Here is a 27,901-nt window from a genome sequence, read left to right as displayed (position 1 = left end):
ACTGTACTCCATACTGACACTTATTTATAGTCCGATCAAAAATCCAACTCCTTTAAATTGTCGGAGTGGCCGACTTGACAAGCAGCCAATCAGGGCGCTGAGCGTGGTCACATGACTCGGGCAGAGTGCTTCCTGCGGCGGTGCTAAACAGACTGGCCATTTCAGCAACGGACAATTACACTTATCGGGTGAGTACATGCGCTAGCAAGCAAGAACTGGCGTCCAGTTCACGTTGCGTACTTTATGCGGGCTTTTCTTTTACATTCTTGGTCTGTTGAGTTTGGGACCCTGATTAAATTGTTCACTTGAGAGCAGTCTTTCAGATAGGCCCGAGCTATTTCCTGGTAACAACACTGAGCCTACGCGTTTTTTTCTCAACCTGTATTCTGACAAGTCCCGCCTCCTTGTTAAAACTTGACTAGCACTTCGTGCTTAGATGCGCCCCATTGATTGGGCAGTGGAATGACAACCAATCACAGTGCAGGAGGCGGGACAGGACTAGCCAATCCAAGCTCAGAAGGCTGGGTTTGTCGGAATGTGGGTGGGAAAACAACACTGTGCCTCTTTCAAGCTAAATAGTGTTCCATGTCCTAACTCGGACTCTTCGCAAACTGTATTGACGGAACGGGGAGAAGTTGTAAAAGTTCCGTTTTTACACGTGTGTACACTTTGTTGTCACATTGTTGTATTCGGCTTCATGAGTATTGGTGTTAGATGGGTGTTTTTAAGGTTTTATTTGGACCCTGACTCCAATTTTCCATCGCATCAGAGTAGTGGCGTTAAGCAGTGTGTTTAGAGAGCTGTGAGTTCTAGCTCCGTGTGAACCGCTAGTCTGATCTAACAGGGGAAAGTTTCACTGTTGGAGGATTTAGTCTTGACTCATTAGAGATGTGTAACCATGGCTAATTTTACTTGTCGGAACTGCCATGCTGTTTAATGACTTGTTTGTCCGGAACAGAAAGTTTAGCTCTCTTCTCCTCTCTGAGTTTTGCTCTTTGCTGTAGAGTAATGAAAGCCAGCTTTCTCTTCAGTGCCTAGTTTAGCTCACCCTTAGGACAAGATGAAGGATTGTTTTTATCCAGCAGCATATTTAACGGAAAGGTTTACAAATGTTCCTTTATTACCTTACTGTCCGGTTACTTATGAACCGGTCACAACCGCATGGGTCACTATCAGTGTGGAGAAATGTACACAAACTCCCTTAACATCACAGCACTTAATCTATTTATATCAATCCGTTTAATCCAGTCAGTTATAATGAGAGTGGGGAAAAAAACATTTACAGATGGAAAAATGGTTTATTTTCTTGCTTTGTACGTTTAAGTATTGTCCGAAAAAGCACATTGTGCTACTGGAGTCATTTTAATGCCATTAAGTGAATCATTAAGCTCAGTTAGAGCTGTGAGTCTCCACCCTCTTCACCCTCATCATGCTATTAAAAGCATCTGTAAACCCTCATCTGCTAACTTATATTACTAGTGAAAAAGCAGAATATATTTCTGGGTGTCATGTGTGAACAAATCTCTAGCTTCAGTACCCGGCACAAGCAGATTTTCTATCCAGGCTTTGAGTTTTGTGTTAGTGGTTCAATGGTGGGAGAAAGGGTGTGGCTCAATCAGCTCTCTAGTTCCTTAGGTAGTGAATCCTGTACACTAGTTAAGGCAGTGGTATACTAAGACCCTGGCTCACTACACACTAGGATGCTGATTACTCAGTTACTAGCTACTTGAGTACTGTATATATTCACACCATCATACTTGCATTTATCGACAACAATCAGGACCCATAACTTTCTGGCAATATTTTATTTTTATACTGATTAAAGTGGCCTAATTACACCGATCAGGATGACCCCTTCCTGTTTCAAAATGACTGTACACCAGTGCACAAAGCAAGGTCCTTAAAGACATGGATGAGAGAGTTTGGTGTGGAGGAACTTGACTGGCCTGCACAGAGTCCTGACCTCAACCTGATAGAACACCTGAGAACACCTTTGGGATGAATTAGAGCGGAGACTGCGAGCCAGACCTTCTTGTCCAACATCAGTGCCTGACCTCACAAAGGCACTTCTAGAGGAATGGTCAAAAATTCCCATAAGCACACTCCTAAACCTTGTGGAAAGCCTTCCCAGAAGAGTTGAAGCTGTTATGGCTGCAAAGGGCGGACTCCCTCCATATTACATTCATGTGCATGTAAAGGCAGACGTCCAAAAAAATTCGGCAATGTACTATATTTGAGATGCACCCAAAGAATATAAACCCATCGTCATTTTTCTATATTTCCATATGGTTTGTGTGTTTAACCCGCTTTATGGTGGAATGCAGTAACAAGCTGCTTGAGCTGCACCACACCACCTGCTGCACTACACACCGGGCAGCTATGCGGTCATGCTGATGCAGAATGTTACTTTTCAGGCGGATTAATCAGCATGCACGGGTGACCTGATCTTTTCCCGAAACAAAATAAAGAGCAGTCCCAAGATGTTGTAATAACTCTTCTGTTACACACCCCACAGTCACCTTATGGTTAAGCCTATCAAGAAGAAAAAATACAGACAGTGTCCAGGCAGTATGACTTTTCAGACAATGCTCATAGCTGATGATATTTTCTTATCCACTTTATTAGGAAAAGAGAATGACTGTATACACAATCACGTCCTCCCTGGGAATCTTTGAACTTCCCTTGTTCTTTCTCTTTGTCTGAATTAATGTACCTAATTAGTGCATTAGCTCTATTATTATTATTGTTATTATATCTGTTCATCCCAATATAAACTTCTAGGCACCCATATGCCTTCATAACAACATCCATCCTCTTTTTAATTCCTGTGAGCAGCTTTTAGATCATCTGATGCAATAGCTTCTCTAACAATGTCATCTATATAAATAACAAGTGTAAAACACTATCGGCGTCCTCCCTCTAAGTTTCCATCTCAGTATCGGACTTAGCCGTGTTATCTATAGTACAGTTACAGACAATGTCAGTAGTTATGTTACTGCAGCAAAGGACGAGAGCACAAAGCAGCTGGATGTGTTGTTGGTGTCGAGTTGTTCTGGATTTGCTCTTAATTACAGACACTGTAAGCTAAATTCAGCATAAGCGGTGGCTTCAGGCTCTGGCTTTTAGACGTAGGTAAAGAGTGTTTACTTCTACAGTCAGAAAGCTTTTTTTGTGCTACACTCGGGATTTGGTGTCCTATTCAGATTTCACTCCTGAATGTGTCTCACATTCACTTTTCCGTTATGCTTTAATGGAATTTCCGATTTTTTTTTGACCCATTCATTCGCTCATGTGTTCTCTTACAGTTTTACCTTTCTATGTTTGGTAAACTATTTTTATTTTTTTTTTTAGTCCAGACCTTTTTACATTCGGGACAGGATATAACGCAAGCCGCTGAGGTGTTGCTCAAGCGTTCAGCAGCAGCTCATTGACATTCAGACTCTCTCGTTTGACCGGTGAGCCGTCACTGCCACTGTAACGCACTTCACTGTGATTTTGTGAGATTTGTGCCATTAGGAAGAAAGAAACATGGGTACATTCACAAGGCAAAAATACATACAGTGTCGGTAGCTTTATTTCTGAGGGTTTCGTTATTGTTTCACAGAACAAACTAAAACCCATTAGGATAATGAACCTTTTTTTTCCCCAAAGAGTATAACATAAGAAATCAAAAGTAAATTCACAACAGTTCACACGTGAGAGAAAATTTGGAGATGCGAATCAACCTACAACACGGTTTTCTTTTTGGATGGGAGGAGGAAACCCTCGAAGCACAGGGAGAACATGCAAACTGTGTGTACGCAGGCCTGAGGCGGAAATCAAGCCCCGACCCCCGGAGGTGTGAGACAAATGTGCTAAGACACCATGCCCAGCCACAGAAGACTAATAATAAACTGATTGCTGAAGTTTTCTGTAAAGAGAGGATTGTTCTACATGTACAGGAGGAGTCTCCACTGGTTTGCACTTTTTGTAACGGTTGGTAAGTTTTCCACTACAGGAGAGCGCTCAGGACTATGCAATTTTTGGTTTCTTGGTAACATGATAAGCTGCATTTGTAGGTTTAATTAACTTCTGATAAGAGATAAGAGACACTGGTGAAGGAATGTCTGCTTTATAGCTGTGTTACATAAAGGATAACAGGAACTGCCTTGTCTTGTGGATGTTTCAAGTATAAATGCTTGATGCTTCGGGCATTAAATACATTCAGGTTGTAATTGATGGCAAATGTTTGTGGTGTAAGAGAAATAAATGACTTGGGGACATCCTGTGTGTAGGTAAATAATGCAGTTTGGTGTGGTAATGACTCTCCTGGCCACACCACCTTCTCGTTAATTATTTTCCTATTAACATCCTGGTTTTATTTATTTATTTATTTAAACAATGTGAAGGATTTTAAGTGAATGCAATTCGAACCCAGCAGCACACTTAAGGAAACTTCTGGAAGAACAGACCCTAAAAGCAAGTGCAGCAAAGACTGTACACAGTGTACTCGGTGTACGTCCTGAACACAAGGGGAAATACCACAGGTCAGGACTCTACACCTAAAGGACAATGAGCACTTTCTTTACAGAGAAGACCGTAAAGACACACTTCTATTAAACTGAAGTACTCCCAATGTGTGTACCGCAATGGTTTCACTCTAATTCACACCTCTGGACCATTCTGTCACATCACACTAATTAGACTGTGAATCACATAATGGGGATTTTTGATAAAATTGGTAAACTCCCCATTAGACAATTTATAAAATGTGACCGGAAAGGTCCAGAGAAATGATGATCAAGTTTTTTCCCCCTCTCAAAATGTTCATAATGTGTTGCAGATCATATTTTCTGCAACCACAGAACTTTCACAGAAGTTATTACTGCCTGAAGGAAAAACTTTTCAAGTTCTTGTTGTTCTACTGTCCTGCTTGTCCAGCATTACCCAACTCTTGTCCCTTATTAAGACCAAAACCAGAAGGTACGAGACTGGCAGCTATGTGATATGGAGCAGTGACATCAAATCGCAGTTATCAAGAACTGAAGTAAAGCACTGTTATGTGATTCCCCCTCCAACCAAAGCACTGGTGCTGTCAGGGCTATTGGTGCTCTAAGGTCTGTTGCCTAGACCCGTACTGGAGTTTGACATCTCTGCAACTGGAGTTTCTGTATCTGTCACGGTGTTTGATCAAACAGCTACCTCACTGCTAACGTCAATTTCCTCCCTTATTTAATCACCTGACAATTCATGACATACTGTCTTTTTAAACTGCTGCTCATGCTGCATCACTCACTTGGAGGACATGGCTATCTGCCCTCTTCATACACATGCTCAAAGAGTAACATGGTAAAGGGAGTATAACTTTCTTCCAACCACGAGATGACCAGTTTTGCTTCTGGTTTTAGATGGCTAAGCATCATTAGTATTCAAACTTGTGATCTCCCTCTCGTAGGACATGCCTTGTGTTTTTAAAATGTTTAGCTGTGTTATTTTTAGACTAGGGTAGCACAGAGTAAAAAAGTTTAACACCTAGAACTATGACTCATGGATATCAGATATGATGGACTGTGTAGTCACAAACATATAGTCACAAAAACCCACCCATCCCCCTGTGCTTGTCTCACCCTAGGCTATATTTGGTTATGTAGAAGACATCAAATGAGCAAAACAAATTGGGTCCATAATGCTTTGCTCTACTTATATTTTGGCCTACTTATCAATCATGCTTCATGTCTTGGGTTGGGTTGAATTTTAGCTCATTTGATTTGTTCCTCTGAGGTTCCTCCAGCTTTGTTTTTTTTTTTGTTTGTTTTTTTGTTTTGCAGTAGTGGTGGAAGCAGTAGTCCCAGCAATGGCCTCAGCTCCAGCTCCTATACCGGGTTACATTTCCAGTTCTCTGGAGAACAGCTCCAGCCAAAACGTGAGTGAATACTGTTCCAGCCATTCTCACTATGTTCTCTTACAAATATCTACACCTTCTTTCTGCCAGGGTTTAAAATTCTTAAATCTTCATATTTCCGTGGCATGTTTTATCAAAGCTGCAGGCTGAACTTGTTATCATGCGCAGTGTGAACAATGACAATGGTCTTTGCTTTGCTCAGTTAGGTCAAGGTGGGCTTGGCTTTCTCTGCTCACATTAATAAATGATGCTCTTCAGTGTCATCCTGTCCTCTATAGGATCCACAGATGAAACGTACAGAAGCAGAAGCACGTTACGCTGTACCACTCGTTCAGACGGGTGTACTTTTACATTACGCTTAACGAAGTGTCCACAAGTGTTTATTGTGTGAGTAATCCGAACTCTCTCGTGATCCAAAACGGCAGTAAATGTCGGTATGCAAGCCCTACAGGTGATCTTAACCACATCGCCATATCACGTTGCACATGTGCATCTCGTTTACAGTAGATGTGGAACGAAACAGTAGTTGCCTCTCGAGTGGCACCGATGAAAAAGTCATGTCATGTTTTGTCTTGTGAAATCATAAGTTTGAATCCTGACCATGCCACAGCCCTGGACAGCGTAATTGGCCGTGATGTCTGGGTTTGAGGGATGCCATTATCGTCTCTCTCTCTCCTGTCAATCATAATGGCACTCGGTCCCTCCAGGATTCTGCAGTTTTGCGATCGCTGAAATGAACACCAAATCAAGCAAAATCTGCCATATTTGGTGGAGCTGCCAGTTTCTTAAAAATATTACCACAAAATCTCAGCAGATTTGGGCCCTGACACGTCATCGCCACGCACATTCAAAGCCCTCTTTGTTTCACGTGCGTCAAACATGAGTACAGCTATCAAAGACAGTAATTACATACAGGTCTTCGCTCATGGTAGTTTTACAGAAGTATCCTGTGCTTGCATTTTTGCCTGTTGAAATAGTTTTTCCACACATTTTTGGCGGCAACAATGACAAAAACTAACCAATCATGTACATCTTTAAGCTCGAGTGTGAGGAAGAAGGTAGACGGCACATTTCTCGGAGTGTGTTCAGCTGCTTTGGGATGAAACTTGAGCAGCAATGCAAAAATACACAGTAGTTGGCTACTGTTTTATACATGCAACAAAATCTAAAACAAATAAAAATAGTAAGTATTTAAGGTGAATCGGCTGTGAAAGTGATTTTAATGTCCAGTGTCTTGATAAAGGGAGTGACTGATGAACTGACCATACCAACTATACTCTCAGAAAATTGCCCCAAGATGTCATGACAAGATATGATGCCATAATTGTACGTCAATCGAACTTAACAAGCCGAGTTTGAACATTTTTCATGATCTTCAGTGAGATTCCTCTCATTCCCATTCCATGTCTAGCGTTGATTACAGTTAAAACAATTAGAGATTTTAATGGTCGATTTATTAGGAAACAGGTTAAAATGTAACATGGGTCTGGATCATTGGAATGAAAATGCGATGAGAATAACAGATAGTCAAGGACACAAATCAGAGCGTGTGTTTTGTTTTTACAGTATAGAATTATAATATATAACATCCCTTTACAGAACTGAAGAGCTGACTGGCTAAATAAATAGCAGCTCTCAAATGCAAAGTGTCACCTAATCCTACAGAGTAAAACGAATGGGATTTTTAGTTAAACAGGCCTAATTATCTTTCTACTTCATTTAACACACTTGATTCTCCTCCTCAGCAGATTAGCAAAGCTGTACTTGGAGATGAAGGCATGTTGGTGTCGTGTATAAAAAAAAAAAAAAAAAGACCAATTGATGTAGAAGTGCAGCCTTCAGGACGTGCGTCTGAGAAACCTGTTTTTAACACGTAAAATCTAGAAATGTTTATACTGTATTATATTGTACTTTCCACTGGAATGTGACACAGGCAGTATTATAGCTGAATTGAGCTAGCTGAGCGTGCACACACGCACACACACACGCACACACAGACACACACACGCACAGAGTGGCATTGTTGGCAGGAGGTGTACACTTGGCTGGATGTGGGGAAACGGCAGGCAGACTGGCAGTTGGCACGCTGGTACACTTTTAGCTGGACCACTGCTGGACTGTACATATGTTACTGCTGCTCCTAACACCTGGCAGGTGAGAGTGACAGTTCTCCATAGTGCCTGTGTGTGTGTGTTTGTGTCACCTCTGTCACCACGAAAATTGCATCCATCCATCCATCCACCCACCTCTCTCTCTCTCTCTCTCTCTCTCTCTCTCTCTCTCTCTCTCTCACGCGCTCTCTCTCTCGCTCACTCTCTTCCATACTTTCCTGCCTCTCTTCCTCCTTCTCCCCCCCTTCCTCTCTCTTTTCCTCGTTCTTTCTCCCCCCCCCCCCCCCACTCTGTCAGCTTTTCTGTTCTCTCTCTCCACACACACTTTCCCTTCCTCTCTCTCTTCCTCTCTCTTTCTCTCTCTCTCTTTCCCTCTCCCTCCCCCTTTCAGCTTTTCTCTACTCTCTCTCTCTCTCTCTCTCTCTCTCTCTCTCTTCCAAACTTTCCAGCCTCTCTCTTCCTCCTTCTTCCCCCTTCCTCTCTCTTTTCCTCTCTTTCTCTCTCCCTCTCCCTCACTCTCTCTCTCTTTCAGCTTTTCTCTTCTCTTCTCTCTCTCTCGCTCTCTCACTCTCTTCCACACTTTCCACTTTCCCGCTTCTCTCTCTCTCTCTCTTGCTTGCTTGCTCTCTCTCTCTCTCGCTCTCTCTCTCCCTCCCTCTGTCCATTTCTCTCTTTTGAGGAAGCCCTGTGTCCAGTAACAAGGGAAAAACTTTTTTTTTGCAGCAGAATTAGAGTAATCTTCACAACTCTTCACTTTTATGCTAAGACTAATTTATTGAAATGGTTTTTAATATTTATTTATTTAGCCACCGTACAATGTGACTTGTGTAAATAAAGCATCGTCATTTCTCTCTCTTTCTCTCTCTCTCTCGACGGTGTTCCCCTTATTTTCTTTTTCCTCTTTTCGGTTCTTCAAGCTTTTTTCGCACATGTTCTTTTACATGGGACATTTATATGAAAGTCTATTTTGGGGTTTCTTTGTGTGTGTGTTTTGCTGCCACTTCCACCCTGTTCACACTTGGTATTAACATGCATCTCAGGCTGTCTGTGCACAGTGCTAAATAAACGTGTGAACAGGGTCAGTTATGTCTTGTGAGTTGCATTGTGCTTGTATTATTACCAGTGGTGTGTCCTGTAATATGCTGACATCATCAAAAAAAATCACCACGGTTGCCAAGCTCAAGCTTTTCTGGCATAACTGACCATCCAGCTATGCTCCTGATTTTTTTTTAATTTTTTGGCCCACAGCATGGGAGTACTGAATAGTCGACTTCATATTAATTAAAGCTCATTAATTATTACTAGCATATTGAAGCATGCGCCTGCCATATTGTCATCGTTCTCAGCATGAGCTCTGCTTGATATTATGAATGGAGACATTTTGTGTCAGTAAATTGTTCTCTCACTCCCAAAGCTATTCTTTATTTAGGACAATATATGTATTAATGCAGGACAAATTTAGCACCTTAATGAAATGAGTGATTTTAAGGCTTGACGTTTGACGTCAAAGACTGTTTGAATGCTGCGGTGGATTTTCTCTTTGACACCTCATATTCAGATGTCTGGTGGTTGGTGTTAAAGGAAATATGGCTATAAAGCTGTTGCGAGCTTTAAATGATCAGAAAGCGTGAAAATAAATCACTCTTTTCATGTGCCTTATTGTTGAAAGGAAACGAAATGCGAGTAGACGAGCCAAAAAGCGCAAAAAAGAGAGACGACAGAAAGATTTTACAGAGCGATTTGAGCGGATGATGATTTAATAAAGAAACGCCGTCCAACAGCTAAAGATAAACACTTTGTCTGAGGGTTCTGTTCGGTTTTTGGCTAGCACTTTGGTGTTTGGTTTTGAATTACATCCCGGTTGCTTTTTGGCAGACTTGGCAATCTTGCCGTTGATGAAATGTGATCACAAGTGTGTAGAGGAGACGAATTCGAGACCCATGAAAATACCAGGTGTTAACGCTTCTCCGTTTTAGTCGTTCTCTTGTGTTTGAAACGCTCATAATGCATGGCCATGCAAAGTCTGAACAGAGCCCAAGAAAAATCTAAACTGTTCAAATAAAGCAGTTTTTCTCAATTGTGTTGTTTAAAATCTGTGAATTTGTTTCTCACAATAGCAGACAGTCGATATGTAGTGCAGCGTGTGAAATCTGCTCTCTTCCACATACATGAGCTCACACACGTCTACGATTGCCCAGTGTTGCTGTGATTGACAGCAGAGAGAGTCATCTCTAACACCCAGGGCCACAGATGACCCTGACATTGTAAGGATTGACTGTTTTCCTTTTGTATGCAGCAGCATGGATAAAAAAACAGTCATTTGAGGCAGGGAGCAGCAACCAGCTCAACCACTGTAATCACTTTACCAGTCCAAGGTATGACCAGGATGTCATCATGACCATGGTTTTGAACTCTCAGCTTCTACACACGGTCTTTATTCTGTCATTTGATAATCCAGTTCCTCTGTGTTCTCAATGAGGAACTGCATGTTCGTGTATGTTTGGCTGCTTTATTATCCATCTCTGTGAAGCAGAGCTCAACCCAGTGATGATCAGTCATGTGATGATGCCCATCAGGCTGCGGCGTGCGTGTGTGTGTGTTACATTCCACTTCACTGAGCTTCAACTGCCAGCAGGAAAGTGACCCAGCGAAAGACGATCTGGATCTGTGTCCACTTGTGCACACACACACACACACACACAGATGCTGGAGTGAAAGAGAGCTGTTCTGCTTTGTTCCTGTCCTCCACTACTCTCACTGTCCTGCTTTGACTCTCGCGTTCTTTTTTTTTTTTATCGCAGCTGAATGAGAACTGTAGCCGTGTGTTTTCTTCCCACCACTCCTACAGAATGAGTTACGCCTCCGGCTGGCCATCTTTTTACAATGCATTGTCACTGTGTAGTGGAGAACTTATTATAGCATCACTGTGAGATGTGTGTTTGACGTGCGCACACACACACACACACCCTTATGTCAGCCTGATGTTCCTGTGTTTGTTGACAGGCATCCAGGGAGAGTCTGAAGATGGAGCCACTCGCAGATGTTGCCTTACTGCCAGGAGAGGAGAGAGTGATAGGTGAGTCTGTGTGTTTGTGTATGTGAGCGTGACTTACTAATTGCCCTCGCTATTTTTTTTTTTAAAAAATCTTGTGTGTGTAGATGTTTAGTATTATGTTTAAGGATGTTCTGTTCATTATGTAACGCTAGGGATGGAAGCATATGTGAATTCATTGTTCCTGCTGAACAGATAACATGCTCTAAACAGTTACAGATTTATTTACAGATACGAATAGGGTGTACACTGTTTGGATGCAACAAATAGTCACGCAAGTGAGGGGTTTTTACTTTCAGGCAGGCACAAATGAAGTCAGGTATGAAGCTCAGACAAACAGAGCCCTTGTTCATTGACACGAGCATGCAGAGGTCCTTAGTAACTACCTGTCTCTGTGTTATACTCTGTTTTACATTAGGCTTCAAGTTTATTCATATTCTGGCAAATAGGACCAACTAAACATCTACAGGCATGTACAAACAAAAATACCTGTGTGAGCTGGATTTAAAAAAAGTAATGAAAGTACAACAACCTTGTACACATCTCTAGTTGTTATGAACTTCAGTAATGCAGAACTCCCAGAGCTAGAATTCACAGAAGTCAGTGCTGTTTTTTCCCCCCATTGTTTTCCAGAAATTAGGCTTCATATTTAATTTAAGAATGAAAAATAATAATAATAATAATAATAATAAAAAACGCCGTCTCAGCCACACCCGCTTCGGATTTAATTCTGAATCCCGATGCAGATTAAACAGATACTACAGTCAGGTAGAGTTAGTTCCAGCGCTAATACATGGAAAATGATCTTACACCAAGTAAGTTTATCACAAATATTGTGATATTGACTGTAAATATTAGGCAGAATTTTTGGATAAGAGGCAAAATTGAACAGGTTTAACAGGACCTTCAGGACTGTCGCTCTGGTCTGAAGAGCTGCATTACTGCACCATGTGATTCGGACATCAAATCACATTTCATTAAACAAACAGGAATTTGGTAGGACTAAAAAAAAATACTGAGCATAAACTACTTCTGTGTACATGTTTAACATTCAGCATGTGGGGAATAAAGCATTTTGTTAGTTTGAATTTTATTTACTAGTATTAAGGAACGCAATACAGTTTGCTATAGAAGTTTCAGGGTTTTTATCATTTTTATTAGAATTATGTTTATTAATAATTATTAATGTTTAAGATACCATTTTTTATTTTTAGCCTGATATATGTCTGAAGTCTTAATATTTTATTTTATTTTATTTTAATTAATTAATTAATTAATTAATTTATTTATTTATTTATTTATTGGTTAAATGATGTCACATGATGAGGTCTGGTGTCAAGATAAATAAATCCACATCATTTTCTAGCATGTAATTATGAATTAAACAGGTTTATTTTCTGACACAAGCCAAGTGTCCTAACAGTAATGTTCCATGCAGCTAGTTAAGAAGGAATATAACAAAAATAAACAAAAATACTAAATACCAAAATTTAAGGTTACAAAAATATAACAAATAACAAAATATAATACAATTTAACAAAATATAGCAAAAAGCCACAGTTACTTCCGGGCCAATACTTTGATTGGTGGAGCAGCGCATTAAAAGTGCTTATATGCCTGGGACTCATCTGTGATTGGAACAAAACATGTTCTTCAGGAAAATAACTTTGGATTTCAAATACGAAGTTAAAGTTGGTCAGTTTTTCAATGGGTCCAAGTTAGATACAAAATGTCCATCCATGTTATCAGGAATGCCTGTACATTTCATGCGGCGATCTAATCAGCCAATCATGTGGAAGCAGCACAGTGCAGAAAATCATACAGATACAGGTCAACAGCTTCAATTAATGTTCACATCACACATAAGAATGAAGATGTGTGATGTCTGACTTTGACCGTGGCATGGCTGCTGTCACCAGATGGGCTGCTCTGAGTCTCACTGATGTCTTGGGATTTTCACAGATAAAAGTCTGCAGATAAAAATAAAGCTGACTGTTAGTGTAAATGTCATTGATAAAACAGGTGTATAAAACAGGAAGTAATGCATTCAATGCAGATTTATAAGATGCTGATTTTAAATACCAGGCTGCATTCTCTAAACTATTTTCCTGAAGTATAATGTGACTGTTTGTTTATTTCTGCTTTGCTCCATTTTTATGTGAGCTGTTTATGTTTTTCCTCAGACAAAGACCTCATCTACATGTGCCCGTTCAATGGAGCGCTCAAAGGGAAAGTGTTCATCACCAATTACAGACTGTACTTCAAGAGCACTGAGGCGGTGAGAGGCTGTGTGTATCTTTAGCTTCACGACACAGAGTTTTATTGCAAGATAGAAACACTTCTCTCAGGGCAGCTCTCAGACACTCCATATTTTCTATTTGAGGTAAATGTGCTCAGCAGAGACATTTCAGACAGCGTGAGTCAGGTCGCCTCCCTTCACCTCGCTCCACCTCTTGAGCAGGGTAACATCCAACAGCTCCCAGTCCTTCTGATGACCTGCCAGCTCCGTCTGCAAGATTTTTCTCAGAGCTTTCTCGCTCTCTTCTCTGTCCTTTTTTTTTTTTCCATTTCCTCTTTTGTCTTGTGGGTTTTTTTTTTAACATGTCTCTCTCTATCAACTTTTCTGCCTTGAAGATTTCTGTCTTCCTCCCTTTAGTTAAGGCTGTCTCTTAGCAAGACAGCACGTCATGTTTGTCCTTGTGCAACAACAGCAAACAAAAGGATAGGCATGGATAGGAAAAGGGAGGGCTGTACGAATATCATATGAGGGAGTCTTTCATCTGTGTGTTGGCACAGGCTTTGGCTGGCACAGGCCAGGAGACACCTGCAGTCCTGCTGCAAGTTTCAGCTGTTACCTCGATCTGTTAGAGACAGAACCTGAGAAAGGCGGGGCAAAAAGAGCTGGATTTTCTAGAGGAAAACTTTTATTAATATTTCCTCTGTCACCTGAATGTAGCAGTGCTTAAATCAGTACAGTTGCCTGAATCAGCAGTGCTGAAAATATTAAAACGTATTTCCATAAGCACTGGTACACACTGCTGTAATAAAGATAAGATTTATAAGTTATATGCTACAGAAAGTAAGCGTAATCATAGTGTAATAATACACGTATGCCTTACGAGGAACGGCCATTTGTTAACACTGAACATGTAATTACATTTCTTTCTCTTTTGGATTTGTACAAACGGCAAAAAGGAGACTCTGAAATACACCGGGAGATTATTAAACAGTAAACATTCTGCTATAGGCACTCCTGAAATAGACTCCGGACCCAATGTAACCCTGACTAAAGATAGATAAAGCACATACTGAAGATGAATGGCCATGAATAAAAAGCAGCAGTTATACCAGTTTTGAGGATAAAACATGCATCTGGCAACTCGGAGCAACATCAAGCTCAGAGCTTACATGGCATTACTTTACATCTGGTTTGGGAAGTGAACAAAATCATGTGAAGAATATGTCCATATCTACCACACCTTCTTTCACATCCTGCTTTTGTGTAATCCTCACTCAAATAGATATGTTCATTGCCATGTCCATGGTTTGTACATAACCCCAAAAGGCAGCGTAGTAGATCAGGCACTGTACGTATAATGAGACTTGGGTCTAGATTATTGGATAGAATAGTAGTTGTGCTGATGAATGTTGCTGTCTGTATCTCAGGAAGTCACGGTTATGCTGGATGTGCCCCTTGGCGTCATCAGCAGGATAGAGAAGATGGGCGGAGCCTCCAGCCGAGGGGAGAATTCTTATGGGCTGGACATCACCTGCAAGGTAACAGACTCAGCTTCAGGACAGTAATCTCACTGAGCTAAACAAAATCCTCCTCAGCTAGTCAGTCCTTAAATCAGATGATGCTTGAACAGCTGGTTCAGCATGCGTACTTAAGCACCTGAGTTCACACAAGGTTCATGCTTTACATACTTGCATATCAAGTGTTTAATTACTAATCAGGAAATGTGTCAACATTTTTTGGAGTCCTTGTACTCCATGTTGAATTTGTGTGTAATATTGCTGTGTCAATTTTGCTATTATAGAATTGATGTAATTGAATAGATATAAGCTTGTTCAGGAACTAACATCAGTGAACGTGTGTTTATAGGACATGAGGAACTTGAGGTTTGCACTGAAGCAAGAGGGTCACAGTCGTCGAGACATTTTCGGGGAGCTCTTTAAATATGCATTCCCTCTCTCTCACGGACTGGTCAGTTCAAACACATGGCCATTCATTCGCATTTATAACACACGTTGTTATTTTTATTATTGTCGTCGTCGTTGGAATCTGTTTACAACATGCAGCTTCAAAAGGCTGTGTCCCAAATCCACTCACTGGAATGTAATGCCTTATTGGTTTGTGTGTCTCATCCTTGTCCATAGCCACTGTTTTCATATTTGAGTCAGGAGAAATTTGAGGAGAACGGCTGGGGAGTTTATAAAGCTATGGACGAATACAGACGTCAGGTGAGGAACAGAGCACCTCCATTCATTTTCACAGTGAACCAGAAACAACACACTGGTGGTTTTTTTTTTTTTTTTTTTTTTGCTTTGTAGACACAGTCCCAGCTGCTCAGTGTTTAATTTGCCTCTGGTCTTAGACACATTTTTGTATTAACCTAGATTGTGCAGATTTTACCCAGACTTGTTTGCTCAATTCCTAGTATGAAGAGGTATAAACAGTCATGCTTAGGGGTAGGAGCAGGTCTTGTGATTTATTCAGCAAATCCTCTCTTATCCTCTTTGCTAGCTATTTATTTATTTATTTATTTATTTAGGAACTTGGGCTGATGAATTGGTTTGAATTGATTACAGTTTTTGCAGTTCTCTGCAGATTTGACAACACATTGTGGCTGGCCTGTAATGCTCTTAGTGGCCGTCAGACGTGTCACAGTAAAGCTGCTGAACGAGGTGTAATCTAATTTTTTTTATTTTTTTTTTTTTTGCAGTTTGGTCAAATTTATCAGGCCTCTCACAACTGAATGCTGATATGGGATTAGTTATTGCTTTTATGAATATGATGAGTTGGACAAGCATGGCTGCTCTTCAACCTGCAACTTTACCAACATGTTTGAGAAATTCAGCCTCGAGTCTCAGTACATTCACATTTCTCAGGAGCTAGCACTGATTCCAGAAACGTTGCAAGTGTCAGTGCATAAATTGCAATATTGTAGCACTGAGATAAAAATGCACTTAATAATATTGCTAAAAAGTGTTAATCTCCCTAAGTGGTACAATTCATCATTTTAACTGCAGACGAGCGCGGAATGTAAAGGGCAATTTCACGCTCGTTTTGTGAAACGCCAAGATGGCCATTCGGACTTTTTAAACGGCAGATTTTTGCCAGATAATTTCTCGTCTGCCTCCAAAATTTCTGTCTTTTTCTATTCCTAATTAATCCCTGTACTGCATGTAGCTTCCTAGCTTGTATTGCATGTAGATTTCTTCTCAAGGTCTGTCACTTTCACTTTAATGTCATTTTAATCCTTTAGCGATTAACATTGTCACAAAACTCCGAAATCAAGATGTAGATTTTGATGCCTAATGACCAGAGTTAACAACTGAAAGGAAAGATTTACTGAGTTGAGAGGAGGAAGAAACCTTTTGAGAAACTAGACTCACAATGGGGACACATTCTCTTCTGGGTGACACCTGATAGTGCTCTTTCCCTACTGAAGTTGAATAGTAGTGTGTGTTCAGATGCTCAGTGTGATAATATTGTAGATAAGAGTCTTGGGACAGTCTTGATGATTACAGCAGCAGTTCTTAGATTTACAGAATCTTTTTAATATTATCCATAACCTTCAGCATAAACTGTTTACTGACTTTTTCATTTAGGAAAATTTGATTTCTCTTTTATTATAGGCATTTAAGTCATATTTCATTTCCACTATAGTCGCCTTTGCACTTTGTGCGAGAGCTTGTGGAGATTATTTCAGAATGTGAAATGTTTAAGTGTGAAACATTTCAGCATTCACTGATAATAGTTCACAGATTGCATATTTGACTAAAATGAGCGCCATACACACATGCACATGTGCAGTCAACTAGTTATCTCACACACATTTTCTCCTCTGCTTTTCCTAGGGTCTGCCTAATGAGAGGTGGAGGATTTCTTTCATCAACTCAAACTATGATTTATGCGACACTTATCCCACCATCGTGGTTGTCCCGTTCCAAACTACAGACGAGGATCTGCGGCGAGTGGCCACTTTCCGCTCCCGCTGTCGTATACCGGTGAGCTGGGATCTCGGGTCATTACTGCACAGACCGATATTTCATTTCAGAGATGTGTACAGAAACGTGCCTTTTGTCTGTGTGTGCAGGTGCTGTCATGGATCCACAGGGAGAAGCAGGCGGTGATCATGCGCTGTAGTCAGCCCCTGGTGGGAATGAGCGGCAAGCGCAATAAAGACGACGAGCGCTACCTCGACGTCATCCGGGAGGCCAACAACACGCCCAAACTCACCATCTATGACGCCAGGCCCAACGTTAATGCCGTGGCCAATAAGGTGAGAGGTTTATAGTGGCTTCTTGACAAACTGGAGATGCTTGTAGAATGGGACACCTTTCATATTTTCTGTGATAACTGATTAGTGCTTTTGTAATAGTATGGATTTTAATTTATGCTTCACTCGACTTCAGTGTTTGTGATAATGAACAGTAACAACTTACAGCTCTAATTCACTGACAGTTGCCTTATACTGACTTATAGAAAGCTCCGGACGTTCTCTGAGTTTATGTACGAGAAAACGTTTTCCACAGGCTGAGCTGCACGTGAACGTCAGAATTAACAGCAACAGCCTTTGATAAATCCTTCACCAGAAAACTAGCAGGAGAATAAATATTCATCTCAGTTACACAAAGTAACAGCATGTAGAGCTTTGAAGCCGCTCTGTGATCATTCTGTGCTCTGTCCCTCCTGCAAAGCAACTACTGCCATAAGATGTCACACATAATTTTCCCAAAGCACTTCAGCATCTCTGTGCCACCTCACAAAGCTTACTGCTCTCTAATATTTCTCCATTGCAGGAACCAAAATCAGTTTTTTCTCCGTTATAACTCACTAGATGAGAAGCTGAGTAGTTCATTTAATGCCTCATAAGTGTAAATAACTGAATAGCATGGCAGATCCTAACCGTGTAATGGCTCTTTTAACAACTGTTATGTATTCTGTATATTATATTTCTCTTGCATAAGTTATTAGTCATATTTAAAGCAATGGCAGTGCTGCATGAAGTTTGATGAGGTTTTAGCTTTTTCCCCCTCAGTTATATTATTTTTATGCAATAATTTTAATGGAATACCAAATCGATTTTTTTTTAAATTGCATGCTGCCATTACAAGCTTACTAAAGACTTGATGTGCTAAATGCTGAAGTTCTGCCGTGGTTGGAAGTGGGTGTGTTTAATAAGTGAGCTTATTAGACTAAGGAGTTTGACAGCATGTTTCTCCAACCCCAAAGCTTTGACAGATCAGAAAAGGCTGTTCCTGAGTGTACCTAGCAGTGTGTTCAGCCAAAGAGCAAGTGTATAGGGCTTTCATACTGGCAGTTCAGTCTGAAACAGAGCACAGTTTACATGAATAAATTGATCATGTGAAAAGTCAAGTGCACCATGATACTGAACCCCAGACCTGTGGGACTGGAGGATGTGGTTTGGGTTCAATTTCACTGGAACTCTGCTGCGATTCCTGTGAAAGGGTCTGCAGAACGTAAAGTAATCTACACGTGTGGTTTAGCTAATGATGACCTTGTTAGTTTCCACCACACACAAATACCATATGTGACAGGGGAATTTTATTGGACACAGAAGAGTCGAGGTGCCTTACTGCACGTGATGATAATAATAATAATAATCAGACAATATGTCCAAAGATAAGTGGACAAACATTTCACCTTAGTATCTGTTTATCCATTTACAGTTGCAAAATATATTTCATTACATTTTGTCATACATTTTCAGGAGAATGTGGAATATTTATTTACCTATTTACTTACTGGTCATGTGGCGGTTATGAAAGCACGCACTAGTTTATCTGGGTTATATTGGGTCAGCATATTTAGGACATGTTTTTAAGTGATAATAATATGCAGGTTTAGATATGTTACTTAAATGAATGTTGAATACTAGAACAGGCCACCTTTTGTACTAAAAGATTCATTTTATATTTGTTTGCTCAAGTTTTGGGTCATTGCACCACTGCTTCTTTTTCACTGGAATATATCACCATCTATACCATGGCGATTCCACTAAGTCATTGTAATCCATATTTGACCTGTGAGTGTATGGATGATTTGTAGTTTTTCTCCTTAGACATGGACTTCCTGTGTTCTGTTCTGTTCTGTTCTGTTCTTTTCTCATCCTGTTTGTAGGCGTGTTGGTTTTGTCTGCTTGATTCGTTACTCATCATGCTGACTGACGTAACAAGCGAGGTAGAGTTGAGAAAACAGAAGACAGAACCGTGAGAGTGTGTGTGTGTGTGCGCGTGCGTGTGTGGCAAAAGCACAAAGTGCCTGGAATGAAACAAGTGGAGCACTAATACGGCACTGATGTATTTAATCTGCTGACAGCATTTGGTGAAAGTCTGCACTGATTCATTTGTGATGCTCACTCATCTGTGTAGAGTCTTGGTGATGAGCATGGTGTCCACTTCCTGCTTTGACCTTTCACTTGTGACCCCCTAGGCCACAGGAGGCGGTTATGAGGGCGAAGACGCCTACCAGAATGCAGAACTGGTCTTCCTCGACATCCACAACATCCATGTGATGAGAGAGTCGCTAAAGAAGCTGAAGGACATTGTTTACCCCAATGTGGAAGAGTCCCACTGGCTGTCCAGCCTGGAGTCCACTCACTGGCTGGAGCACATAAAGGTAAAGCCAGAATGAGTTTTAATATCATTGCCACTGCCACAGTTTTGAATAATCATGCTGCATAACCTGCGCTGTGAATGTAAATGGCTGAATTCTGGCAAATGAAGGCCAGGAAGTTTTAGAAAGGCATTTCACACAAATAGAACCCTGTCCTGTTTTACTTAACCCCGGGTTAACAGTTAATCTCAGGTATTCATAATCTAACGTTTCACACTGTACATTCGTTAATCCTGGATCAGTTGTGTTCCTATTCCCACATTTGTGGTGTTTACATCCGTGAATAAATAAATAGAAAGGGTTTCAAATCCCGGTTACAAAGCAGTGCCCACTTTACCACAAACGGACAAAGGTCGATAATAATGTAAAAAGCCCTAGACATTTACATGAGTCTAATACATTCAGACTAGGTTCCAGGTATCAGAATATCAGTGATGCTCCAGCTTTTTAAATGTAAATTCCTCTCCCCTTATATTTGGAGTTAATCAGATTTTACACTGCTGGAATGTTAGATGTTAGAACCATACAAATTTTCGAAATAGGGTTAAATTATTTGCCCTCTATTATTTATTGCCCTCCTTAATTGCTGCCATTTTTCATATTTGATAGATAGCCATTTATAGTATTGTAGAAATACTACTTATAGCTTCATAACCGAAATGATATTATATTAGACACAGAATTATTATGTAGAGGAATTTAAGTAAAATTTGGTTAAAGCAGTGTTAAACATCACACATTTGCATTTAAAATAGAATAGTCTTAGTGTTTTCTTGGAAAAAAAAAAGATTCATGGTGTACTATCACAGTTTGCGTCGACCCAAAAGAAGCTTCATAGCATCGGACCAATCACATTCCATATGTAAATTGGATTAGATCCCGCTATTAAGATCTAATGGACACAGCGCAGTGTTTCGTTTTTGTATTTTTTTGCCTGATCTTCTATGGCGTGTTCTCGTCCTGCTGTAGCTGGTGCTGTCAGGAGCAATTCAGGTAGCAGATAAAGTGTGTTCGGGCAGCTCGGTGGTGGTGCACTGCAGTGACGGCTGGGACCGCACGGCTCAGCTCACCTCTCTAGCCATGCTGATGCTGGACTCGCACTACCGCTCACTCAGGGGCTTCCAGGTGCTGATCGAGAAGGAGTGGATCAGCTTCGGACACAAGTTTGCCTCGGTGCGTACGCGTCCTCTACACACTTTAGCGTGTAATGTTGCTTGAAGTGCATTCTGTGTAAACCACAAAGTTGTGTTTTACTACTTAAGCTTTACACGATCACTTAAGAACAAGGTGCGTCTTTGTGTGAATGCAGAGAATCGGCCATGGAGACAAAAATCACGCGGATCAGGACAGGTCGCCTATATTCTTACAGTTCATAGACTGTGTGTGGCAGATGACCAAACAGGTAAGCGGTATTGTGATGTGGGAAATAAATGTTACTAGTTTATCATCAGCTGGCATGTAAAACCGAGCACTAATGCATTACATCAGTAGGTGGATGTAAAACCTAACAGGAAATGTTACCTTTATTGTTCAAGCCAGTTAATTTGCTTTATCATTACATTAATAATAGAGCTGATCTGTACACTGTATACAGCCAGTATTTCTGTTTCCTAATTTAGCAGACATTTTTATCCAATCTGATATATGATTGAGCCAAACAGATACAGGTCTTGCTCATGCACTACAGTGGCAGCTTGACAGGAATCAGGATTTGAGTCTTATGATCAGTAGTTCAGAGCTGTAAATGACACCAGGTTTGTATGTTTTTTCTTGTGAAAAACGTATTTGTAATTAATAAGAGTGAAGCTGGTCAATCTGTTGTCAATATTATCTCATGTATCTGCAGTGCCAAAACTCTGACCCACTCCATTACTGCAGGAGCTGGTTGAACACTCAATCCTATTTTAATAATAAATGTTTGTTTAGCATAACTTTACAACTTTTCAACTTTGTATTGTTTTATTGCAGCACTGCTGTTAAAGCTAGTTTGATCATGTCATGCATCTAATATATAATCACATGTATCATGACGTATGGCGTTTTCCATATCTCTTAGTGTTAATGAAATGCATTAGACAGACATTGGACTCTTCTGTTCTTCCCGCAGTTCCCAACAGCCTTCGAGTTCAACGAGCATTTTCTCATAACCATCCTGGATCACTTGTACAGCTGTCGCTTTGGCACGTTCCTCTACAACTGCGAGAGTGTCCGTGAAAACCTTGTAAGAAATACTAACATGGGTCTCATCAATCCTCTCATTGTTGTTCTGGGTCTTTTTGTGGTAATGAGTGGCATGAAGAAGTATTTACCCCCTTTATTATTTAATAGCGGTAAAGCTTGGAACTAAAACGAATGTATTTTGCATTACATGTCATAAATATTTATAAGTGATTTACTGAGTGAGATATTATGACGGTCACTGACCAGAGATTTATCACACTAATAAAGAGATCATTGCAGCTGCTGTCCGTCACGAGCCTGTTTTGAGATGAGACAGATTTGGCTTTTGGTGTGTGTGTGTGAGAGAGAGAGACCTCTCTCTCTCTCCCTTTCCCTCTCTCTCTCTCTGTCTCTCGCTTGCTCGCTCCCTTTCTCTCTCTCTCTCTCTCTCTCTCTCTCTCTTTCCCTCTCTCTCTTTCTCTCTCTCTCTCTCTCTCTCTCTCTCCGCTGTTCATTGTGTGAAGTAGAGCATGTGATATGCCTCAGTGCATCTAAATCGGAGCAGGGTGCACTTAAGGGAGATGAAACATTGATTGTGTGGCCCACAGAGCCAAGTGCAACAACAACTGTGTTACAGAATGCCGGCTCACTTCACACTCACACACCTCAGCTCCTCAGCTGTGCTTTCCATGTCTGAGCGCTGGACTACTCTTTCACTGCTTATAAATGCTCAATGATGCTCTGTTGTATTTTGCATATCTGCACTGAAACCTCAATGCACATCGATACAGGCATCTTATTGCGGTGATCATTTTAACACAAAGCCGTGAATGTTGTATTAAATGTGCCCTTTTTGTGAACTTTTTCCCTCCAGAAAGTCCGGCAAAAGACGGTGTCCCTGTGGTCTCTGATAAACAGTGACGTGTCGTCCTATGTGAACCCCTTTTACACACACGAGTCCAGCCGTGTGCTTTACCCTGTAGCCAGCATGCGCCACCTAGAGCTCTGGGTGAATTACTATATCCGCTGGAACCCTCGCATACGCCACCAGGTAGGAAGATATTAAGATGATAATTCAGCTTTGGTAGCTGAAGGGCTGCTCAGGTACATTTGCATGTTAATGTGTTTTTCTGAGTCTACAAGGTGCTTTTAGTGTGCAGACTTTGTGTTTGTGTGTGTGCTTATTCCTGTCCTCTTTTCTGTGTCTTTGTTATTGCCTTTGGGTGTGTGTATGTATGGGTGTGTGTGTGTGTGAGAGAGAGAGAGAGAGAGAGAGACTGTGTGTGTGTGTGTGTGTGTGTGTGTGAGAGAGAGTGTGTGTTCCACCCTCTCAGCTTCACTGGTGCAGAAAATCCTCTTTCCCTAGTTTAATTACGTCCTGACTGGCACGACGGAGAGCTGCCGCTCACACTGCCTTATCTCCACAACAGACATGCGCACGCGTGCACACACACACACACACGTGTGCTCTCAATGTCTCAAAGTTCTCGTGCTCACTGTACAATCACTACTATAAATATAAACCTCAAACACGCAACACAAACACTCTCCCATTCCATCATGATGTTGACGGATTTCTTTAGTATTTTCTTTTAGCCATTTAAAGTATTGTGAATAGTTCTGTAGATCTTTATCTACAAAAGATAATCTGTGCTTTTATTTTTCTAGAAATCTGAGCAGTAATGAAATTTTGAAATTGCTGAGCTTTAGCAATATCTTGTGCTGCAGCAGCACCAATCGATGTTGACCTTCTTTGGCAACAAAAAGGAGCCGTGATGTGATGGATTGCGATTCTCTACACTATTGTTGTCCTCTGGTGGCTGAAGGGAATATTGCAGCCATTACATGTAAACACTACCACTATATTAGAGGTACATGGTATAGCAAATAGGATGGGTAGAAAGCTTCTATATCTTTTGCCTTAAAATGTTAAATATGATGACATGAAGATGGCACACGGCTTTAATTGAATATGGACTGCATGACAAAAATAGTTCCTAGTTTTTTGTCCAGGACACAGTGTGGTCCTTCCTAGAGCTGTTGTGTTTGCACAAATTCTGTATCTTTCCAGGTCAGAATTATTGAAATACCAAAGTGGTGAGCTAGAGCACCAGTTTTTCAAGTCTGATTATCATCCATCATTTCAAGCCAGTCTTTGCCATTTTTCAGATTCTCTTATCCTCTTATCAGATTTTTTTATTGAGAGCTTTATGTTTGCACTTTTTCTGGAATGGCTTATCACACAGCAAGTGTTGGTTGTTCAGGGTGAGAGTAAGATAAGATAAGATAGAGCTATATGTTTGTCCTTTGATTCTCAGTTTACCTGACTTGCAAAAATGTTGTAATAGACACCACGAGGTCTCAGATTTTCTGAGACCTGTTTACTGTAACGTATACTACTGCTGTTCAAAACTATTGGAATACAATTGTGATGTAAGAATATTTTTGGTGTGTGTGCAGCAAAGCCCGGTTGAGCAGCGCTACAAGGAGCTCCTAGCACTCCGCGATCAATACCTGAAGAAACTGGAGGAACTGCAGCTCTCTGACTCCACCCCTTCCTCCACCCACCTGACTAACAGCTCCACCCCAAACGCTGCCTCTCCCAATCAGCACCTCACGCACCTGCAGACGCCCTTCTGATGTCACCGACACACCCACTTCAACACGCAGGACGTTTTGTACATAGCAATAGTAATAATAATTATAACGCTGTTAGTAGTGATGTCAGCGATAACCAGTAACAGAAAAATATGCGATTATGCAATAATGTCACAGCATGGCCTTCATAGCGCAAAAGCCAGTCAGGGGGGAACAAGAAGCCTTAATGACGCAGCGGTGTGTTTTTTTTGTTTTTTTTTAAATGTGTGTTGCTGGTAATAGCTCTTCCTGAACTGTGAATACGGTAAAGTAAATTTCATGAAGGATCAAAATTAAGAATGTGATGTATTCGTGGGTTTGTCTGTTATGGTCGCAAGGCCGTAAGTGTGAGGCGGCTTGGATAAAGTGTGGTGACGCTTAAGGACAGGGTATGAGTATGCGCTAGTTTTAATTACTGACAGAGAGGTAGTAAGTTTTGTATGGTTGTGTTCTCATTGGCATAACGTCCATTCAGGAAGAGCTGTTTACTTTTGCATGTCTGATTTCCGCTCAGTCCGGTATCATCCAGAGGTTGTGATTTCGTCTGTGTCATAGACTTGGTCGAATTTGTGACATGAACTCAAAAGTGTTTGACCGCATAGAATCTGTCTCGAGTAAGATAAGACATAGTGCGAGTGTTGTTTTAACATTTCAAGCATTCAGGGTATTGTTTGCTCAAAATTTGACGTGTGCAGACTGGGAGGAAAATGTCCCTAAAATGCTTTGGATGCGCTTATAATACAGAAACCGGATTTTGGGGCTACAAAGACCAGTTCTGTGCCTTTTCTATCTGAGGTGCTCTGCAACCTCACGTAGACATTTTATAAGCAAAACGATTGTTTTTCTGCAGGCGGCATCGGTGGCAATGAAGGAGAGATTTCTTCTGGCTTCCATTTCTGATCTACAGGGTCACTCTCCAGTCCAGCAGCTATGACTTTGGGTTAGGACTTCAAATACGTAAAGTACAATCGCCACTGAGTCTTCAACTCGCGTTCAGGTTACTTCCTGTGGACAGAAGCTGCATGGTCCATTAGAGCTGAAACTAAAGCTAGCGATTTGGGAGAAGCTGCCCTCTTGAGCTGTTCCGGTGTCAGGAGCAGCTCATCAGGGCACCTGGGTGCCATAACTAATGCTGCCTCAGAAGAGCTGACCTTTTGAAGTCTTTGGCCTCAATGAGGAGATGAAGTTTAAACCATATTGTGAGAAGAAGAAGAAAACAAAACACAAAACACTTTGCTGTTCGTTGTGTTTTTTTTTGGGGGTGGGGAGAATCTATTTTTTATTTTGTACAAGCACCATAATGATGTAATTACCTCAACAAAAGCCTATTTTACTGTCTGAAACTTCTATTGTTGTAAAATATAATTATTTTATTCAGTGTAAAATTTGACAGTTTTATAAAAAAAAAAAAGGAGAGTAATAACCTGTTTTGATTGGTTGAGCTGTTGGTAATTAGTGGACGTCATATTTCTTTACTGGGCATTTAGAGTTGCTTTATACCATTTATAGAGATGTGAGAAAAAATGTCAGAATTATGTTTAACTCTAGGGAGGTTTCATTCTCAATCTATTTGCTGTGAGTGTAAAACTGAGTGAAGGAGTGTATGTTGTTTCTTTCCTTTTTTTTGTGGCAATGGGGATATTATCTGACACATTTTGTTTTTAGCTTTTTTTTTTTTGTTTGTTTATTTTTAAGGATCCATCTTTTCTTTTTCTGTTCTCCCTCATGTATACTCCACTGTTTGATGACCGCCTCTTGTTCTGTAAATAATGCTGATTAAATTAATTTAAAGATTTTTACACGTCTAAAGATGACCTGCACATGACTTTCAGTTCTTATATGTTTAACAATCCAGACAGCAATGAGTGATGAGACTGTTATTAACACAATTACGGTGAATTCCATTTGTTTGTGGTGTTTGAAAATGCTATCAGTAAGGCTCAGATATTCAGCAATAATAACGAGTGATGGACATTATATCTTTCTTAACGCAGCAGTCACAGTGAATTACGTTTATTCATTCAGTCTCGCTCAACATCCGTATCCGAACACATTGACTGCAGCCGATTTCACCTCGCCGTTTTGGCACGGTGGTTTTCAAAGTGATCGAAACTGACAGGAGTCCATAACACATAACCTGTCCACTTTTTTACATTTCTTTGTTTATTTTTTAAAGCAGTGTTATCCACACCGTACAATTACCAAAGTTACTAATCAATCCTTGTATCTCTTAGGCTGTTTGACTTGTAACTTAAATTGAGTCACTTTAATTCAAACCTCAATAACTCAAAAACAAGTGTCAAGTCAACCTGAACTTGAAATGTGTTCTGTCAGGGAAAAAAAAAAATCAGAAATGAAAAGGTTTTTCTTTTAGCTCCAATAAATAAAAGGATAATATTTTATATGCTGTGTAATTGGATGTTGAATAATAATAATAATAATAATATGATGCAGATAATTATAAAAATAATAATTCACAGAATAATAATTCTTTATTGTGTTTAGTTTACAGTTAAAGGGGCCCTTGGTAAAAAAAAAAAAAAAGTTTTTTTTTATAGGAGAAACAGGTCACTCATGTCTTCCCTAGGTAATAGTCCACTGAAGCGGTCCTGTCAAAAATGTCTTATAGCAGAAATATATTTATTTACACACGTCTTTATAGTTTTATTCCAGATGCAAGTTCTGGTAGTAGTTGATAAATCATCATCTCGTTTTTTTAGCAAATACTAAGATTTGCACTACCACTTTTCTGTTTCATTTAGAGGAGGATGAGTTTTTTTTCCCCCTCATGTCAACTCAGAGAGTTTTGTCCTTGTCCCTGTCCTCTCTGGCTTGCTCAATAAAACTCTATATATTCGGTTTTCTGTAGAGCTGCTTTACAACAATATCTGGTGTTAAAGTGTTATACACCTGGAGTTGAATCATAGTGAATATAAAAACACCTCATGAACTTTTAAGGCTTCACTCAACATCATACCTCACTTTAACAGTCTCTGAGGCTACAGACTGAGGACATGTGCCACAGGGAAACAGTGGCTAAATGCTAACCGCTAACCTGCACTAATAAGAATGCATGGAAGAAAAAATGTTTGAAAGTGGTTTTAGTTTAATTTTTTTTTTTTTTTTTTTTAAAGTGCAAAAAGGTTTTAATTTTTTGTTAATGACGTGAATGTAAGGATGACGTGAGCACGTGA

General features: G+C 40.4%; 1 protein-coding gene across 3 annotated transcripts; it reads left to right on the top strand.

Annotated features, from left to right (window-relative positions):
• The first annotated feature begins 51 nt into the window (after nucleotides 1-51).
• On the top strand, nucleotides 52-26,502 carry mtm1 (myotubularin 1). Of its 3 annotated transcripts, none has more exons than XM_058394922.1 (15): nucleotides 52-188; nucleotides 5,811-5,902; nucleotides 10,996-11,068; nucleotides 13,228-13,322; nucleotides 14,711-14,821; nucleotides 15,150-15,251; nucleotides 15,425-15,508; nucleotides 17,129-17,278; nucleotides 17,368-17,553; nucleotides 19,728-19,913; nucleotides 20,880-21,083; nucleotides 21,220-21,312; nucleotides 22,018-22,131; nucleotides 22,945-23,121; nucleotides 24,531-26,502. In XM_058394922.1, exons 2-15 carry the CDS (start codon nucleotides 5,834-5,836, stop codon nucleotides 24,708-24,710), a joined length of 1,824 nt encoding a protein of 607 aa, XP_058250905.1. In that variant the 5' UTR covers nucleotides 52-188; nucleotides 5,811-5,833; the 3' UTR covers nucleotides 24,711-26,502. The 3 variants fall into 3 exon arrangements, with proteins under 3 accessions (XP_058250905.1, XP_058250906.1, XP_058250907.1); XM_058394923.1 differs by having other exon boundaries at nucleotides 93-188; nucleotides 5,808-5,902; XM_058394924.1 differs by lacking the exon at nucleotides 5,811-5,902 and having other exon boundaries at nucleotides 122-188.
• Nucleotides 26,503-27,901: the final 1,399 nt, after the last annotated feature.

Source organism: Hemibagrus wyckioides, linkage group LG07, assembly GCF_019097595.1.
Source record: "Hemibagrus wyckioides isolate EC202008001 linkage group LG07, SWU_Hwy_1.0, whole genome shotgun sequence".
Classification (NCBI taxonomy): Eukaryota; Metazoa; Chordata; class Actinopteri; order Siluriformes; family Bagridae; genus Hemibagrus; species Hemibagrus wyckioides.
Note: the sequence above shows the minus strand (reverse complement) of the source record. Positions and strands in the feature narration are given on the sequence as shown.